Source organism: Protopterus annectens, chromosome 3.part1 (genome assembly GCF_019279795.1).
Source record: "Protopterus annectens isolate FY-2018-M chromosome 3.part1, PAN1.0, whole genome shotgun sequence".
Classification (NCBI taxonomy): domain Eukaryota; kingdom Metazoa; phylum Chordata; order Ceratodontiformes; family Protopteridae; genus Protopterus; species Protopterus annectens.
The window spans coordinates 64,705,968-64,725,179 of NC_056732.1; the positions used below are offsets into that span (position 1 = coordinate 64,705,968).

General features: G+C 42.4%; 1 protein-coding gene across 1 annotated transcript in view; it reads right to left on the reverse strand.

Annotated features, from left to right (window-relative positions):
• Window positions 1–19,212, reverse strand: part of DERL1 (derlin 1) — a gene marked incomplete in the record, with an annotated part of 727,712 nt that overhangs the window by 486,963 nt on the left and 221,537 nt on the right. Inside the window, 1 exon segment of the mRNA XM_044066574.1 lies at window positions 5,222–5,286. Coding sequence (XP_043922509.1) covers window positions 5,222–5,286 — 65 coding nt within the window.

A 19,212-nucleotide genomic window follows, 5' to 3' on the forward strand; every position in this document is an offset into this window, starting at 1 on the left:
CCAAGAATGTCCTTGTTTGGGATGGTATCAGCCTTGACTTTTGTAAATTGACTGTGTATCCCAGTGCTTGCAGCAAGTAAATGACCCTTTGTAAATCTGTTGTCAGCTTGCTTTTGTTGTCCCCTTGTAGCAGGCAGTCGTCTAGGTATGGGTAAATTTGAATTCCCTGTAGTCTGCAATGGGCGATTACTGATGTCAGGCATTTTGTGAATACTCTGGGCGCAGTAGATAAGCCAAAGGGCAATGCTGAGAATTGAAAGTGCTCTGATCCTGCAAGAAATCTGAGGTATCTTCTGCAGATTGGTCGAATGGGGATGTGCAGGTATGCCTCCTTGAGATCTAGAGTTACCAGCCAACACTCCTTGCCCAGCATGGGAAGAAGTTGCTGTAGGGTCAGCATTTTGAATTTTGGGACAATGATGTATGTATTTAAGGCGGACAGGTCGAGAATTGGTCTCCAACTTTTTTCCTTTCTTGGAACTAGGAATAGTCTGGAGTAGAACCCCTTTCCTTGCTCTGCTGTTGGCACTCTTTCCACAGCTCTCATGTTTGCTAACTGCATTATCTGTTGTAGAGCCTCTGTTTTTTGATTTGGCGGTAGATTTGGCATTCCTCTTTGACTGGTAAAGTGTGGAAGTGGAACCGTAACCTTGATCTATGGTCTGTAAAATCCACTTGTCTTTTGTTATATAGTGCCAGTTCTTTGAAAATAAGGTTAATTTTCCGCCTAGGGAGCTGCTATTTGTTCCCTGGTAGGCGGATTTAGGGTTAAGTCACTGTGGTTGAGTTGTTGTAGTGGCAGAGGTTGTGTCTGTACCTCTGTTGTTACCTTGCCACTGTCGTCCTCTGTAGGCACCTCCCCTGGATTGGTTTCTGCCTCTGGACGCCTATTCCTGCCCCTTTGAGGTCTTGTGGAGTCAGGAAAGGACCAATTTTGGCAGGCCAGTTCCTGCTAAACCTTGGGGGTTGAACCTGCAAGAAATCTTTAACCGTTTGAACAGATTTTGCCTTTTCTTCCGTTTTCTTCATAACCTGCTGGGCAGGTGTACCAAACAAACTTGTCTTATCCATAGGAGCATCTAGCAACTTAGCTTTAACATGATCCGGTAGAGCTTGCTCCTTTAGCCATGCATGCCTTCTTATCACTGTGCCAGTCATGGCTGATCTAAATGAAGCCTCCAGTGCATCATAGCCACATTTTAAGGAATGGTTACTAACCTGTTGTATGTTATTTACCATTTCTAATACATATTTCTTATCAAGAGATTCATCAGTGGTTAGCTTTTAGTTAACTGATCAAGCATAAACTCTTGGTATTGTATCATGTGAAACTGACAATTTAAAGCTCTAGCTGAGAGAGTAGCTGAAGTGTAGACCTTTTTGCCCCATCTGTCTAATGACCTTGCTTCCCTTTCTGAAGGAATAGGGTTTTTTGCTATGGTCGCGGCTACTGCCTTGGGACCCTGGGATATAGTTTCGGGGTCTGCAAGAGGGGCCTTGTAAAGGTGGTGATGAGTGTCTGGCACCCTGTAAAATCTGTCTGGTTTGGCAGGGGCTGGAGGTAAGGAATCTGGTGCGGAGCAGACATCATTGAAAGCATCATCCACCACAGAGAGAACAGGAGGTATAGCTAAGGGCCTGTGCTGTGGAAGGTGCAGAAAGGTCCTAAGTCTTTTTCTGGAGTCTGAAAAATCCTGTTGCTGCCATTGGAACTGCTCTCGCATGGCATGTAAGGTTTCCCCAAAGGAGAATTCTTCTGGGGGGGAAGCAGCTGGAATGGATTCTTCAGCATCAGAGTCTTCAAAATTGGAGAAAGGAGCCTCTGGCTGATCAGTTATGTCTGATTCATCGGCAGACTCATCAGAGGACACTGGCTCAGGGGGCTCTGCCCTAGGTCTCTTCTCTGGGGCTGAGAGGCCCTGTCTGGGTGAGATTGAGATCCTCTAATTAATGAAATTAAATCTTCTGCCAGAGTAAGCATTTGAGAACTAGAGGAGGGCCTGGTTGTAGGTGTTTAACAGGCACTGTTTTAGTAGTCTTTGCTGCTTTAGCCCTGGCGAAGGCCTTAATGGACATGGCTGCTGGAGGCCTAGCAGCACCACGTGCTGGGGTAGAGACATCTAAGGAATGGTGTCTGATAGGTCAGTGGCAACCACCGTAGTGGATAAAATTTCTGAGGCCGTTTCAAGAGTGGTAGCAGGGGCCTCAGTTGTAGAGATAGATTCAGCTGTACTTTGATAAGTTTTCTCGGTTTCGCCGAAACCGAGACACTGCGTTTGCTTAACCATGGTTTCGGCCGAAACCGCGGACCGCGAGTGTCGGTCTTTATCTTTGCGCTTTTGGCAGATTGGGTAGTCGGAGGATCCGACGGCATAATGTACGCAAAATCAGAACCGAAAAACTGTTCAGCAAACTCCGACCGACGCCTAAGCGTTAGTCGGTTGAACGGGCACAGGCCGAACAGGCTGCTACGCCGTGGGCTGGGCCTAAACAAGGCAGACAATAAGAGTGGAAATCTTTATGAGGTATTTGTTTCCCACAGGTTAAACAATTATTAACTTTTTCTGACATCGGCTGAGGCAACAAAGAGTCCCCAACGGGTACTTAGCTTTAGAAGTCTTCAAGTAGTATTCGGTAGAAGTAATCTCTGGATCCGACCGACCGGCACTTGCGAACAGCTTCTGCTTCGGGCGCCACGCGGCAAGAAAGACTGAGGAAAATGGCGTCGGCTGATGCCTTTATACCCGAAGACCAACAGAGATGACGTCGGGTGAAGTGCGACATCAGCCGAAGCCGGACCCCGACTTTGGAATCCGGCCGACTGAAGGGCTGCCTGACGACAGGACAACCCAGTTGTTATGACTGCAGATGCATCCATGAAGGACATCTGTGTAGGTCTGAAAACACCCTCACAAGCCGATGCCTGCTCAGCGGCTCTGGACCCATCCGAGGGAATAATTTCAGAGTGTCCTATAACCTTGAGTTTCCAGCGGCCTAGTTGGCTCCAAGTGGAGTCGGAAGCGGGCATCAGGGGCTGCGAAAGCGCCTCACTGAGAACCGGCGAACCAGCGACAGGCCTAAAAGAAGCCTCGTCGTTGGTTTTGGACCTCGGATGTCTGTCCTTTTCTTTTTCTTTGTGCTTTTTATAAACTCCAGTAGTCGGCTGTTCCGACGGCATTATATAATTGAATCTTCTGCCAAAGTAATGAAATGCAAAATCTTACCAACGCTTAATAGTGCATTGTTTAAATCTAGCACAAAACCGACTAGCAACGTCATGGTCAGGGCCTAGGCAAGGAATACAGTAAGAATGAAAATCCTTATGAGGTATTTGCTTCCCACAAGAAATACAATTAACTTTTTCTGACAACGGTCTGGAGCAAGAAAAAAAGTTTCCCCAACGGGGTACTTAGCTTTAATGAAGACTTTGGTTCTGAATTTCGAATTTGAAAATCTCAGGAGTCAGCTGACCGGCACTTGCAAACTGCTTTTGCTTCGGGCACCGCACGGCAAGAAAGACTGAAGAAAATGGCGTCGGCTGCATCTTTTATACTCCTGGCGCACTGACGTCAGGTAAGAGGCGACAGCAACCGACGCCAGACCTAAACTTTGGAATTCAGGCCGACTGCGGGTAGCCTGCCAGCAGGATAACCCAATTGTAATGACTGCAACAGTGAAACACAATGAACATCTGGAAACGCAGGTTGAGAGCAATCTCTCTTTTGACTACCACATTGCCACTGTGGTCAGAAAGTCCTTCTATGTGGCACATCTCATTACTAAGGGTTTTGCATCCAGTAAGAAAGAGGTCATTGTCTCCCTCTACTCTTCCCTCATTAGGCCAATCCGAGTACAACGCCACCATTTGACATGTACCTCACTAGACACCTGCAACAACTGGAGAGGCCGCAAAAGTACCTCACAAAGAGGAACCTAGGCCTTAAACACTGGTCATATATGGACAGATTCAAAAAACTCCAACTATTTTCTGTCTCATATCGCCCAATTAGAGGTGATCTCTGCTTGACTTACAAAGCCATGTCTGACCCAGCTCTGTTACAAATGCTACATCGAAAGAAATCACAATCCCTCCGCATCACATGCTCCAGAGACCTCAACCTCATTACCACAAAATCAACAGAAAAAGCTGGAGGGACAGGTTCATAACCCAGAGACAGCCCATGATATGGAAAAGACTTCCCATACATGTCAAACAGAGCACCTCACTGGCCCTCTTCAAGATAAATCTTGATGAGTGGATGGGAAATAGAAAATTCACCCCGGGGATCACTCCAGTGGATCTACTCGACAGAGGCACTGGGGACTAAGGTCGGGTGGCATGATGCCAGGGTAATCCTATGGGCTGGGCTTGTAAAGGCTCCAGGGTCATTAGCCTAGTACACACCTATGAACCTATAAAAGTTTTACTTGAAATCTATGCAAGAAACATCCTACCAGAGTGTAGGGGAAGTGTTAACATCAGATCATGAAATGCAATAATACAAATAAAAAAATGTGACAAATGCATAACACAATATCTTATGGAATAAGCTCCCATTTACTATCAAAATTCTGTCACTAATTTCTTTCAAAAATACTGCTGATGTATGTATGGGAAGTGGAAAAATAGCACATGGTTATTGCAATCAAGAGTCTTAAAGGTCACTAACCTTGACAAACAAGCCTATGAGTCTATAAAGTCCTAACTGGAAATCTGGAAATTGCATAACCAGTTCAACTGCTAGTGAGTTTTTAGAAGTGAACACTGGAACTTTTTCGATGATGAATATCTAGACTTCTGAAAACAGCATACCTCCCAGTCCTGTTAAACAAGCTGGTGTGAACCAAAGGAAGCAGCTACCCTTTTACGCTGATCTTGAGAAAAACTAGGGCACAGAAAGAAAACTTCCAGTATACCTACTGCAGAAAGCTTCTCAAGTAAGAAGAGTCTGTCATTAGGATATGTAACGCAATAACTACACAAAACTATAAATCTGGTATTTTTGATTGGCTCATAACACAGTTCTGTGTATACAAGTCTGAAGTTCTGGGCCAATCTGCATAAAGGCAGCTGAATGTCTAAACCATAATGCTTGAAAAGACATAGAAATATATCTCCGTTAAACGGAAAACTGCATCAAGGCAAAATAAGCAATTGCATCACTCCCTTGCAAAAGTCTCCATAAATCTCTTGGCCTGAATATCACAGAAGAAAGGATACAAGGATGCAGATCCAGTTGAACATCAGCATAAATACATAGTCAGCTGGCCTGCCATCAAAAGCACCTAGAAAATACAAAGAAAAAATTATACAACATTATTTTCTTGTGAAATAGATTATGTTCAGTGCGCAAATATTGTAATCATAATGACAACAATTCCTGTTTCAATGTACCTTTCTTAGCTATAACAAAATAAAAGAAAATTTAGTGCACAAACACAAATATTTATGTATGCATGTATATTTATGTTTGTGTGAGTGAAAACATTACACATTTATATGTCCTTCTGTGCTCCCCCACTCAACCCAGAGAAAGTCAATTCTAAACATTTTAACAGGTAATCCATTACACAGACTGGATACATTTGCTGAAACAATCATTTTTAGGCAAATGATTGTATACTGACTAAAAGCCTCATGCTTCAGAAATATACCAGAATTATATATCAGAACATATATTTATACACATTTTATATGTAAACCAGGTAAAACATACTAACCACAAGTTAATTTACTGCAAAAAGCACTTATCCACTGCAGTTTCAGAAAATGAAATGCAGTTTCAGTTTCAGACTATGAGGGAATCAAAATTGTGCTATAGGTGGAAGCATAATAGCAGCCTGTAACAGCAACCCTCTGTGCAGTGACCACAGGCCAACATGCCATTATCAAGGTTTCTGAAACTGAAAATAAAGTATGCCTCACTGGTCAAAACACACACTATTTAAATAAACAACACAACAACAACATGAAGATTAATGGACACACAAATCACCCAAAGGCTGTTAATTCCAGGTTTTAAAATTCAACATTCAACACACTGTTAATAGCCAATTTCTGAAACTTTTCTTAGCAATACTTTAAAATAAATTAGTGTCTTGGCTCATTTACCTTCCCAGGGGTCTAAACATTTATATAACAACCACCTATCTTTAAGAATTTAGTTTTCCCCTGTAGTCACCTTGGAACAAGTCAAAGACTGAAATAATACTTCAGTGGGACCAAAGGAATGGGATGAAAAATGTGACGAGTGTCTAAGCACAGCTCCCAAAATGTTTTGCTAACAGCTCTCAGAAGTTCCTTCTCATCCTAGTCCCACCTACACACACCCTACATCTCTCCTCATCCCTAGTCTACTAAAATACTTTTTTGCTCCTATCACTGTACTCAGTATCCTATAGAGTGTAAAGAGGTGACCTGTGTCTGGCATACAAGGCATCCTCTAGTCCATTACTGATGGATTTATTGCACATCAGCAAGTCAAAAGGCATAAGAAATAGTCAGTCTAGGGATCTAAACCTCGTCCTGCAAACCATTCTGTGCTCGGCTGAAGGACAGGTATACTTTGCAGAGGATACCGCTGCTAAAGAACAGACTCCCCATCCATATAAAACAGAGTTTATCCCTATCCATCTACAGATGGGAAACAGAAAATTTACCCCAAGGACTGCCCCCTTTACTACTAATGGACAGATGCAGTTTCTAAATGCTTTATCCCATGCATGAGTCCCTCAATTTATCTATGGTATGATCCCAGTTATTCTCATTAGGGGTAATGTACAATTAATAGACAATGGGTAAGGCCAAGCTATAACCAAATGGGATAGGTTACTTTGAGCACGAAAAGAGAAATTGGCTAGGCTTAAAATGGTCCACATGGGCAGCAAGCCTAGTACTTACCTTATGAATGTGCTTATAAAATGATCTTCTAACAGGAAATCAGTTGCAAAACATATCACAATAATCAGTTTTGGACTTGCAAGACAGCTACACACTGATCAACAGCTTAATGAAACTAAGAAACGCCCAATGATATTGTCAGCTTGAATAAATTTCAGTTACTAGCTAGTAAGTACACTGTCTAGATGCCACCAAAGAAGAAATTTACAGACCTGAAATAAAATAGACAAGAAAAGTTGAAGAGAAAACGGTCTTGAAAGAATCCTGCAGCTGTTCAGCAAAGAAGCAGTTCAAGCTCCAGCTTTGGTACAAGAGAGGGCTTCCAGTATTCTAAAGGAAAAAAGTTAAATGTGCCAAGAGAGGATTAAAATAAATGAAACACTGAAGGAGTATATCAACTTAAATAACAAAAGGCAGGAAAAAATGGAAGAAGCATTAAATAGCTATCCAGATGAACTGATAAAACTGAGTCTGGTGTTAGGAGATGGATATGAACAGCAACACTGAAAGTAGTGCACAAATGTGAGACAATAAAGCATCAATCACATTTGAAATATAATTTTACAAGAAAAAGTATCTGAGAAACACTGGATTTTTGCTGACTTTGTTGAACTTGTTGGGGGGACTGACAGGCACATGCCCCACTTCATATCATTAATGCTTGGAAGGACATTATAAGGAAAAAAGGAGGAGGGAAAAAGTAATCAAAACATTTTTTGTTCTTAACAATGTTGTTTGTCTTTCGGCTTTTTCCCGGCAAGGGGTCGCCACAGCAGAACTCCGGTCTGCTAATGAGTGGCAGTAGATTTTTTTTTTATGAAACGCCAAGGTGCCAGCTCAACGCCCAACCTTCAACGAAGGCACCTCCACTTACGCACGCATGTCTTTCGAACGCTACCCAACCACGGGGAGGACATGCAGACTCCATAGTTATATAAAACATTTTAGGATATAAATTGCATGTCCCATAGTAATGCATTTCCAGTGACTGTTGTATGTGGTACAGGTACTAAAGTAAATAAATAGCTTTTTTTTCCTTTTTCTTTTTTCTTTTTAAGAAAGGTAGACATTACAAAATAAAAAGATAAAGGCTGGACAAAAGCACATTTAACTCAACAGGTTTTCTTCTTGATCTTTAGTGGTTGGGGGTTGAAGTGTAAAACTGCATTGATTATAATATATGTAGAAATGAAATGTTCTTTCACTTTTGTACAGGTGAATGTCTGGATTAATGCCATTGGTTTAATCTAATAAATTTTTTGTGAATGCAAGTGGGTTTTAAAATGACAAACCATAATGCAATACAGCTTTCTTTAAGCAAATGAATGTTCAATGCCAGTTGAGAAGTTTGGAACAGAAAGCAACTCTACATTTTGAGCTTATATTTCCATGGAAACAAGCTTACTAAATGTGAAGGTGATAAATCGATAGATCTGGACATTGTTCACTGAGAGAAATGTTAAAAAGGTACAAAGGCAAGAAGTTCTGTAAAAAAAATAAAGTTCGCAATTACTGGAAGCGAGTAAGAAATAGCAGCTTTTCTGGTAGCTAAATACTTTAAATGAAATTAAATTATACACTGTTCTAGCAAATGTATTAAAGATAACCAGTGTACTTTTAAAGGCTAAAAGTTAATGTTCTCTGAAAACATACAAGTTTTTTTTCACACCTGGGAGATGAATAAAGATAAAACAAGAACAAACAGCAATTAGTATTTCATCAGCAGCACAGGCTGCAACATTTCTTACACTTGTCTTAGCATGGATAACCTTAATTTTATGTTAGGTATTGCCTATGTGCAGCTGTCAATTTATGAGAACTATTTCTATCAGGAAGGGTAAACTTCATTATTTGAAGATGTACACAGTTTAGTGTGTTGTTCTGAGGGTACATCTTTTTTATTGAGAGTTTTTCATTGTAACAAAAAGTCTTGTAAAATGTAGCATAGGTTCAAATGGAGATGACACAAAACAACTGGATAAAAGATCAACCTGCCAAACACTGGTGGGTGCATGTAAAACAAAAGGTGAAAACAGACATTTAAAAAAGCTGTCATATAGCAGGTGAAAGTAATAACTTATCAATGGTTTCACTAAACATATTTTGGAATATGAATGGCCTCACACGTATAGCCAAAAGGAAAGAATATTGAATTACATTAAGAAATGCAGAGTGCAAGCAGCAATGCTAGAGGAGTCGCACTTGGAAAAAAATGAGCATGTGATTTGATAAAGAGAGGATTTCAGGAGAAATACTCAGCAGAGTATTAGGAACAAAGGAAAAGGTGAGTCATCATCATCTTCTTTCGGCTGTTCCCATAAGGAGTCGCCAGAACAGATCACCCGTTTCCATTTCTTCCTGTCCTCTGCATCTTGCTCTGTCACACCAACCACCTGCATGTCCTCTCTCACCACATCCATAAACCTTATCTTAGGCCTTCCTCTTTTCCTGTTACCTTCATCCTTAGCATCTTTTTCCAAATATACTCAGCATCCCTCCTCAGCACACGTCCAAACCAACGTAATCGTGCCTCTCTGGCTTTGTCTCCAAACCTTTCAACCTGGGCCGACCCTCTAATATACTTATTCCTAATCCTGTCCACCCTCGTCACACCCAGTGCAAATCTTAACATCTTTAATTCTGCCACATCCAGCTCAAACCCCTGCCTTTTTGTCAATGCCACTGTCTCCAACCCATATAACATAGCTGGTCTCACTACCCTCTTGTACACCTTCCCTTTCACTCTTACAGGTACTAGTCTGTCACAAATCACTTCTGACACTCTTCTCCACCCACTCCATCCTGCCTGTACTCTCTTCTTCACCCCTCTTCCACACTCACCGTTACTCTGAACTATTGACCCCAAGTATTTAAACTCATCCACCTTCGCCACCTCTACTCCTTGCATCCTCACCATTCCTCTATCCTCCCTCTCATTCACACACATATATTCTGTCTTAGTCCTGCTGACCTTCATTCCTCTTCTCTCTAGAGCATATCTCCATCTCTCCAGGGTCTACTCCACCTGTTCCCTACTCTCACTACAGATCACAATGTCATCTGCAAACATCATAGTCCACGGGGACTCCTGTCTGATCTCGTCTGTCAACCTGTCCATCACCACTGCAAATAAGAAAGGGCTCAGAGCTGATCCTTGATGTAACCCCACCTCCACATTAAACGCATCCGTCACTCCCACCGTAGACCTCACCACTGTCACACTACCCTCGTACATATCCTGTACCACTCTTACATACTTGTCTGACACTCCTGACTTCCTCATACAATACCACAACTCCTCTCTAGGCACCCTGTCATATGCTTTCTCTAAGTCTACAAAAACACAATGCAACTACTTCCGACATTCTCTGTACTTCTCCATCAACACTCTCAGAGCAAAGATTGCATCTGTAGTGCTCTTTCCTGGCATGAAACCATACTGCTGATCACTAATCATCACGTCCCTTCTTAACCTTGCTTCCACTACTCTTTTCCCATAACTTCATGATGTGATTGATCAATTTAATCCCTCTGAAGTTACTACAGCTCTGCACATCACCCTTATTCTTAAAAATTGGTACCAAAACACTTTCTCCATTCCTCAGGCATCCTCTCACTTTCCAAGATTTCATTAAACAATCTGGTTAAAAACTCCACTGCCATTTCACCTAAACACCTCCATGCTTCCACAGGTATGTCATCTGGGCCAACAGCCTTACCATTCTTCATTCTCTTCATAGCTATCCTTACTTCCTCCTTGCTAATCCATTGTACTTCATGATTCACTATCCCTACATCATCCAACCTTCTCTCACTCTCATTCTCTTCATTCATCAACCCCTCAAAGTACTCTTTCCATCTCCTCAACACACTCTCCTCACTTGTGAGTATGTTTCCCTCATTATCCTTTATCACCTTTACCTGCTGCACATCTTTCCTAGCTCGGTCCCTCTGTCTAGCCAATCGATACAGGTCCTTTTCTCCCTCCCTAGTGTCCAACCTTTCATACAACTCTTCATATGCCTTATCCTTAGCCTTCGCCACCTCTCTCTTTGCCATGCACTTCATCTCCTTATACTCTTGTCTACTTTCATCTCTCTGACAATCCCACTTCTTCTTTGCCAACTTCTTTCTCTGTATACTCTCCTGTACTTCCTCATTCCACCACCATGTCTCCTTGTCGTCCTTCCTCTGTCCAGATGTGATACCAAGCACCTTTCTAGGTGAGTACTTATACTAATTGCTAGATGATCTACAACATCAACTGAAGAGGAAAAACAGTAATGGTTGATCTGTGGTAGTAACAGACTACTGGCAAGGGAGGAGAATTACTCAGGTTCCACCTAAAATGGCTATTATGGAACTAGGAAAATGTTTTGAGAAATAATCAGCTTTCAGCAGGGAATATTACTTATAAGTGGGGAATATAACTTTGTTTGCAACAGTAAGTATATATCTGCTTCCACTGTTCTACTCATGTGTTATTACAGCTACAACTGTAATAATGGTTTACCTTTACAAGGTTAAAGTTCAAATCTGTGACAGTCAGATGTGTGAAAGTATGATTTCAAAAGTTGGTAATGAACTATGAATTGCCGAAATCACAAATGAGCGAATGCCAGTGTGCCTTCACTCATGTGGATTCGGCATTCTAAGTGGAGATCGCACTACATGTACCCCTTCCCCTCACTGTAGTGCGATCTTGGAGTTAGTATATTAAATTAGCAGGGGGTGTGGGAGGCGCAGCCCCCCACATGGGGGTTATGGGGGGTGCAGGGGGGCCTGCCCCCCTGCATAACAGTGTTTGGAGACATCCAGAAATGTTGGATGTTTCAAAAAAGTACAGTTGTGTACACTTACCATAAATGTAGATGTTAGAGTGTATACACTGTTGCAGTCATTACATCTGGGCAATCTGCTGGCAGGTTGCCCTCAGTCGGCCTGATTAACAAAGTCTTGGGTCCTGTGTCATGGAAGAAGGGACAGCAACCGACGCAGGACCCCAGACTTTGTTAATCAGGCCGACTGAGGGCAACCTGCCAGCAGATTACCAAAATGTAATGACTGCAACAGTGAAACACGAAGAACATCATTCAACATTCATGGCATGTCGAATTCGTTGTTTAGCACTTTGTGTTTTCAACATTCGAAAGTGCAGTTTCCAACCTTTAGATTCGGATATATGACGAGTCGCACATGTTATTTGCAACATTGCAAAGATGAACTGTAATAACACACGAGTAGAGCAATGGAAGCACTTACATTCCCTGATACAATAAAAAAGAGAAATTATAACAGAGGGTAGACTTCTGAAGAAATATATGAAAATATTCAGTATGGAAGACGTGAATCCAGTAATAAGAACTCAAAGAGAATTTGCATATTATTCCCCAAGGTACAATAACTGGGCTAGACTACACAGAAATTATATTTCACAGGAACACATGCATCTAACTGCAAGCTTCAACAAATATCCAATAACTATTTCAGATCATGTACCAGTAACAACCAAGATGAAGAAAAATTACACATGGTACAAATGAGACACTGGCACTTATCCATATACCTGTTAAAAAGGGAGCAATGTAAGGAATGGTTAACTGAATTACTCAAGAGTCATTACAGAAAGTAAACATTTCTTTAGAAGTTATAGCCAATGGATGGGGTAAACGAAAGTGGAATTTAAAAATAAAGTAAAAATATTCAAAAAAATTATGGTTAAGTAAGTTATTTAGAAGGACTAACAAAGGTTAAAGTATTGCACAGTAAAAGGAGATCTCACAGAAAAAGAGGTGCAAATGCAGAGTGCTAAAAAGAAAATAAGGGAGTATCTGGAAAATATGCATGAATTTAGAAAGACTGCTACTAAGCAACTGTTTTTTTTAATAACTCTAGGCACAAAAACTTTTAAAACGACGACTTAGGCAACAAAGTAGCAAGGGTGGTTTGCTAAACTTTGAGAGCCTATAACAAGAAAAATAACCACAGATCATATAGAGGTATTAAAGATATTCTGGAAATTTTATGAAAATCCGTATAATGCAGAATGTGGAAATCAAGAAAAAAAACACAAATGGAAATATTAATGGAAGACTTAACTAAGCCAAGACTAGAGGTAGATGAGGCTCAACAATTAACAGTTAAGTTAGGAGGAGATGAGATAAAAATGGTGATATATAAATCAATCCACATGAAAGTCTCCAGGAATAGATGGCATGCCTTTGGAAGCTAAGAATGAAGAAAGTGAAAGATCTGGAAGGTTTTGTTTAACAGTATTTTAAAAAGAAGGGAAGCACCAAAATCCTAGAAGAAAGCTGCAATGGCTATAATACCTAAAGATGGTAAAGACCCACCAGAACCATCTTCATATAGGCCCTTTGCAATTTTAAATCATTATTACCAATTGTTTATGTTTATTCTAAAAACATGCGTCTGGGGTGTTTCTCCCTGGGCCTCCACTGAAAATAGGCTCTGTCCTAGTCGGACTTTCCTGGTCAACAAATGTTAAATAAAAAATAAAATAAAATTATGTTTACAATAGTTAAAAGAATGGCAAAGGTGTTGCCAAAATTGACAGATATGGATCAATGTGGATTTGTGGTTGGGAGGCAAACATTTGACAACATTAATAGAACAATGATGATCCAGAGGGAAGCAGAATGTAAGAAAATACCACATTTGTTGGTGGATCTTAATGCAGAGAAACCATTTGACACAGTAAGCTGGGATTTTAGGAGTACAGCAATGGAAGCATTTACATTCCCTGATACAATAATAAAGGTTAATTAGAAGGATGTATGCTGGATTGAAGGCAAAAATTAAAGTGGGAGGGCTCCTCTCTGCTAAGTTGTGACTAAACAGAGGAAAAGGCAGGTGTATCCTCTTTCCCTCTTTGTTATTTGTGTTATTTAGAGCCATTGACAAAGAAGATAAGGGACTTAGAAATTCAAGGATATAATGGGTAAGGTAATCAAGACAAGTTGGCTATATCTGCAGACAATATTTTGTACCTAATTAAACCAAAAAAAGTACATCTCAGTGTTTGGGGAACATTGAGTCAGGTTCAAGTCTTTCTGGGAAATCAAATTGATAAAGATAAAACAATGGCTATAGCTGTAAGCTATTTACCCACATGTGAATTGGTTCAGCAATACCCATATTTATTGGGACATGATAAAAAAAAGAATTTATGTTCTTAACATGATGTTCCATCTGTGTTGTCTATCTTCATTCATTCTTGACTGATGAGTTCGGTTCCGATCCCTTGGAACCAACTCGGCCATTGTACAAAGCTCGCGCCAGCCAAACACACTCAAGCTAAGGCTCTACCCATACTGCCTCTCTTCCCATTAACTCATATCAAGTTTGCCTATCAGTTAAGAAAATATGGAAGCCCTGTCTGAGAAACAACCCTATGAAACCCCAGGACTAGTTCCGAACCTCCAGGAGTCTGAGTGGAGTTAGGAGGGTGGGATGTCAAGAATAAAACTCAACACAGATGGAGATTTATGGTAAGAACAAAACTTTTTTATCTGATGCTGTCAATCTTCTTCTTGACTGATGGGAGAGTCCCCAACTAATTTACATCCTTGGTGGCCCTAAGGAAGGATATACCTGAGCACCACAGAGCCAAAGGATGCTCTTCCCCTGGAGACCACGTTTAATTTGTAATGAGTGATAAAGGTATCCAAAGTAGCCCAAGTTGCAGCTGTGCATATGTCTTCCACAGAAGCTCTAGAATGGAAGACCACTGAAGTGGAAACAGATCTCGCAGAACGAGCTCTAACTTTTGTTGGTAGTTTGAGTTTATTTTGGTTGTATATAAAGGTAATGCAGTCTCAACCATTTTGACAAGGTGACATTTGATATCAGTTTGCCCAATCTGGTTCCTGAAAAGGATAAAAATATAGTTAGTCTGATTTTCTAGAGGATTTTGTTCTGTCCAAGTAAACATGTAATTGTCTGTGAATGTCCAACATTTGCAATCAGTATTCTTTTTTGTTTGAAAAATTTGGAAAGACTGGTAAGTCTTTGGTCGGGTTGATATTGGACTCTGATACAACTTCTGGAAGGAAGGAGGGATTGGTTCTGAGTGATGCTCTTTCTTTGTGGAAGATGATATATGGGTGATTCAAACACAAAGCTTGTAACTCTGAAATTCTCCTAGCAGATGTGATAGCTACTAGAAGAGGGTCTTCCAAGATAAAAACCTGAGGTCACAAGTGGCTGCTGGTTCGAAGGGCTGACGAATTGGGCACTGTAAGATTAAGGTCAAATCCCAAGGAGCTACCCGATCTTTGAAAGGGGGGTTTTAAATGCTGAGTGCCTTTAAGAAACATTTTGCATAGACTGTGAGACATCAATGAATGATCATCAAAACAGTTATGAAAATTTGAAATGGCAGCTAGATGAACCTTAATTGTAGACCTTGAGGCACCCAATTGAAATAAGGTGGCTAAGTATTCCAGGACCTTACCAACTGGTGCCGAGAAAGGATCAATGCCGTTTTGTACATGTCCAAATTGAGAATCTTTTCCATTTGTTTAGGCAAATTTTCCTGGTGGATGGTTTATGAGAAACCAAATGTACTGGGGAGGACAAGTTGTTCTGCCTGGCAATTACTGAAATTGGAGAAACCAACCCATCAGCTAAAAGATATTTAAAGTTGGGATGCACCAAGCCCTGAGGGTGAGACAGCAGGTCCAGAGTTGGATCCAGAGTCCACAGGCAGTGAACCAGGTGTAGTCAAAGAAAGGGAAACCAGACTTGACAGGGCCGGTAAGGTGAAATGAGAATCACTTTGCTTCTCAACCATTGGGCTTTCCTCAGAAGCTGGGGAATTAGTGGAATTGGAGGAAAGGCATACAGAAGTCCCGGGGGTCAATCATGAAGTGCATCTCTCGGGGACTCCCCGCGAGGGGGAATTAGGGCAAAGTAGCTATTTGTGGTTTATGGGAGAGGAGAACATATTGCAGCAAGGCTGACCCCATTGGCGAAAGTTCTTAGTTGCTACGTTGGGATTGAGAGACCACTAGTGAGGCAGAAGGATATACCTGCTCAGTTTGTCTGCAATAACATTGGAGTTCCCCAGGATATGCATTGCTATTAGAAAGAGGTTGAAGGCGACTGCCTACTGCCAAACTCTTAGGGCTTCCTGACAGAGGATAGGATCTGGTTCCTCCGTTTTTTGATGTACCAGACTACAGACATGTTGTAGCAATTGTCTCTGATGGAAGGGCAGACTGAAATGCTTGCAGCACTGCCCTCAGTCCTAGGACACCAATGTGCAAATTGGCCTCTTGTGGGGACCAAGTGCCTTGGACAGTCTTCCCCAGAAAATGCCCTCCCCATTTGGGAAGAGTCTGTGGTCACTATGGCCTTGGGCTGGGGGGAGTCTCCATAAATTTTCTTCTGGCTCCATCCACTAAGATAAATCCTTCTTGCAGTAATTTGTTATTAAGACTGGATGGGACATGGGGTGTGTTAGAACTGACCATCGTGATGCTAGGAGCCACTGAAGCAGCCTCATGTGATAGCTCGCTAAGGGAACTAATGTTATTGTTGCTGCAATGGATCCAAGAAGTTGTAGTACCAGATGAGCAGGAACTTTGTCTTGGGAGAGGATCATCTGAAGTCGTGATCTTAGCTTTAACAACCTGTGATGAGAAAGGGAGGCCACACAGGATACAGTATTTAGCCTTGCTCCGATGAACTCCAGGTCCTGTGTGGGAGATCGTTCTAATTTTTCTTTGTTGACTGAAATGCCTAAGGTTTGGGCATGATGTAGAACACGGTCTATGGCACAAAGCAGCAGATGTCTGGAGGGGGCGGTGAGGAGTCAGTCATCTAGATATGGAAACACATGGAATCCCTGTAGTCTCAAATGAGTTGCTACAACTGCCATGCATTTGGTGAACACCCTGGAGGCTGTGATGAGACAGAAGGGCTGTGCTCAAAACTGGTAACGACTGGTTCCTAGCCGGAAGCGGAGATATCTTCTGAAGCGCTTGTCCATTTTTATGTGGCAATACACATCCTGAAGATCCATATAGAGCACATACAATCGTCCTTCTCTAGAAAAGGAAGGATAGACTGAACAGTGACCATCCAAAATTTTGTCTGTTGTACAAATTTGCTCAACAGGCTGAGATCCAAGATTGGCCTCCAGTCTCCTGTCTTTTCTGGCACTAAAAAGAATCTGGAGTAGAATCCGGATCCTATCTGGTCTGGTGAGACTGCTTTAATGACTTTTTTTGAAGCAGCTTTTCAACTTCCAGTACGGCTAGATCCCTCTAACTGGGTAAACCATCGGGGATTCGTCTTTGGGGTTTGGTGAAAAGACTGAAGGGAATGCGGTAACCTCTGGTGATTATAGTCTGCACCCAAGAATCCGATGTTATTGTGACCCAGGCTGAATGGTACAGAGAAAATATTCCCCCGACTGCTTCCAGAGGTAAGCAATTGGGCCTCTGCTCAGGAGCGCTGGTAGGGTTGTCCAGAAAAGCAATCTCTAGAACCCTGGTAACGAGTACCTCTTCTGCCATGGGAGGGGAGTCTTACAAAAGAGTTCCCCCCTCTGCCTCAGGGGAAATACTCACCATGTGTGTCCCGAAAAGGCCCTTGGGTCTTCTTAAACCAAATCTCTCCACTCCTCCGATTCCTAGAGTAAGGTTCTTGTGGAAAAAACTCATGCCTACAGCAGAAAGGCTCTTCCCGTCCTTTTCACACCTAGCTAACAGGTCTCTAACATTTGGGCCAAACAATGAAGTAGAATCAACAGGAGCGTTGACAAAGGGAGACTTGAAAGGGTGCACAAGATCACATAAAAGCAGTGGTGCCTAATGGCAACACCTGTACCCACTGCTCTAGACGTCCCTTCGGCTGTATGTGCAATAAGCAGCATAGACAAATTCAAGCTTGACTCCAGGGTGGCAAGCTGAGAGGCAACTTTATCTCGAACCTCATCAGACACTGCTCCTGCTAAGGTGTCTGAAAGCTCAGTTATCAGATCCCCTTTGGAGTCTAGTGAAGTGCGTCAAAAAATTCAAGGACCAAATAGCAAAGGTCAATGAAGCAAAGACCCGCTTCCCAAATCTGTCCATTGTCTGGGACTCTCGGTTAGGAAGATGGACAGTTGAACTCTCTTTGTCGAGTTCCTTTTTGGTAGCCGCTGCCACCACCATGGCATCCACTGCTAGACCCTTAGACTAATGGGACTGATCCTCTGGGGCTGAAAGAAACTTGTCTGATCGCCGGGGAATAGGCTCTATAGTATCAGTAACCATCCATGCACATTGAAAAATCAATTTGATTAGTTCATCAATGGGTGGTATCACCCAAGAAGTAGATGGATGGGCACGAAAAGCTTGCAAGAAAACAGAACCCTCAGAGAATAGGCTTGAGGGCTTCCAATCACCCCTCTGCTTTAATATTTCCAGGGTGTCCTCCAAAGGAGACATCTTCAGGGGGTGATCATGGGGACCCTTCCCCTTCATCGTAACCTGTATCCTCAGTGACGGATTCTTCTGGAGAATCCAGGTGCTTCCTCTTGCACGATCTCTTACGGGGTGGCTCCTCAAGGAGAAGGTCAGAGGAGGACTCCTTAAGAGGGGCGACCCTGAACTAGGGTATCCTGCAGCTCTTGTGCCTGCTGTCCAGACCTAGTAGATTGTAGCAGCTGCGAACCCGAGAGAATAAAAATATGGCACTCCAATATGGATGGTACCAACTGGGAACCACTGAGGCTAATGCTCTATCCATAATCTGGAAGGCAGGCCTGCCAGAAGAGGAATGGGAGCCCGGAACAGAGAAAGACAACCTCGGAACCGGGGTTACACCCTGCTCAGATGAGCCACCTCCCACAGTAGGAGCCAAAAGAGAGGACTTGAAACTACCATTCTCCAGAGAGCCACAGACAGCGTCATATAAACAATCAGAGCCAGTCAAAGGATCCTGGAACCGGCAAGTCAAATCTCAGTCCCATGGGTGCGACAGTTCTGAAGGAGCCGAAGACCACACAGTAGATTCCAGTGCTGAGGTGAGATCCACTGTCAGCACAAAGGCAGTTGGCACCGGGAACATCAAAGCAATGGGCTCCAAGACCTGGGAGGAGGATGAAGGAGGAACATATGTAGGAGTCCTGGGAGAGTAAGCCTTGGCTTTGGGAGGGAGTGAGGTCCATGAGGGTTCCAGGAAGGCCTTTGGCTGCCAAGAGCTCGTCCACTAATCTGACTACATCCAATTCTGATAGACTTCTGGAGGAATGGATTGACATTCCCAAAGGAGACTGTGGTCTGTCCACAAAGGCACTC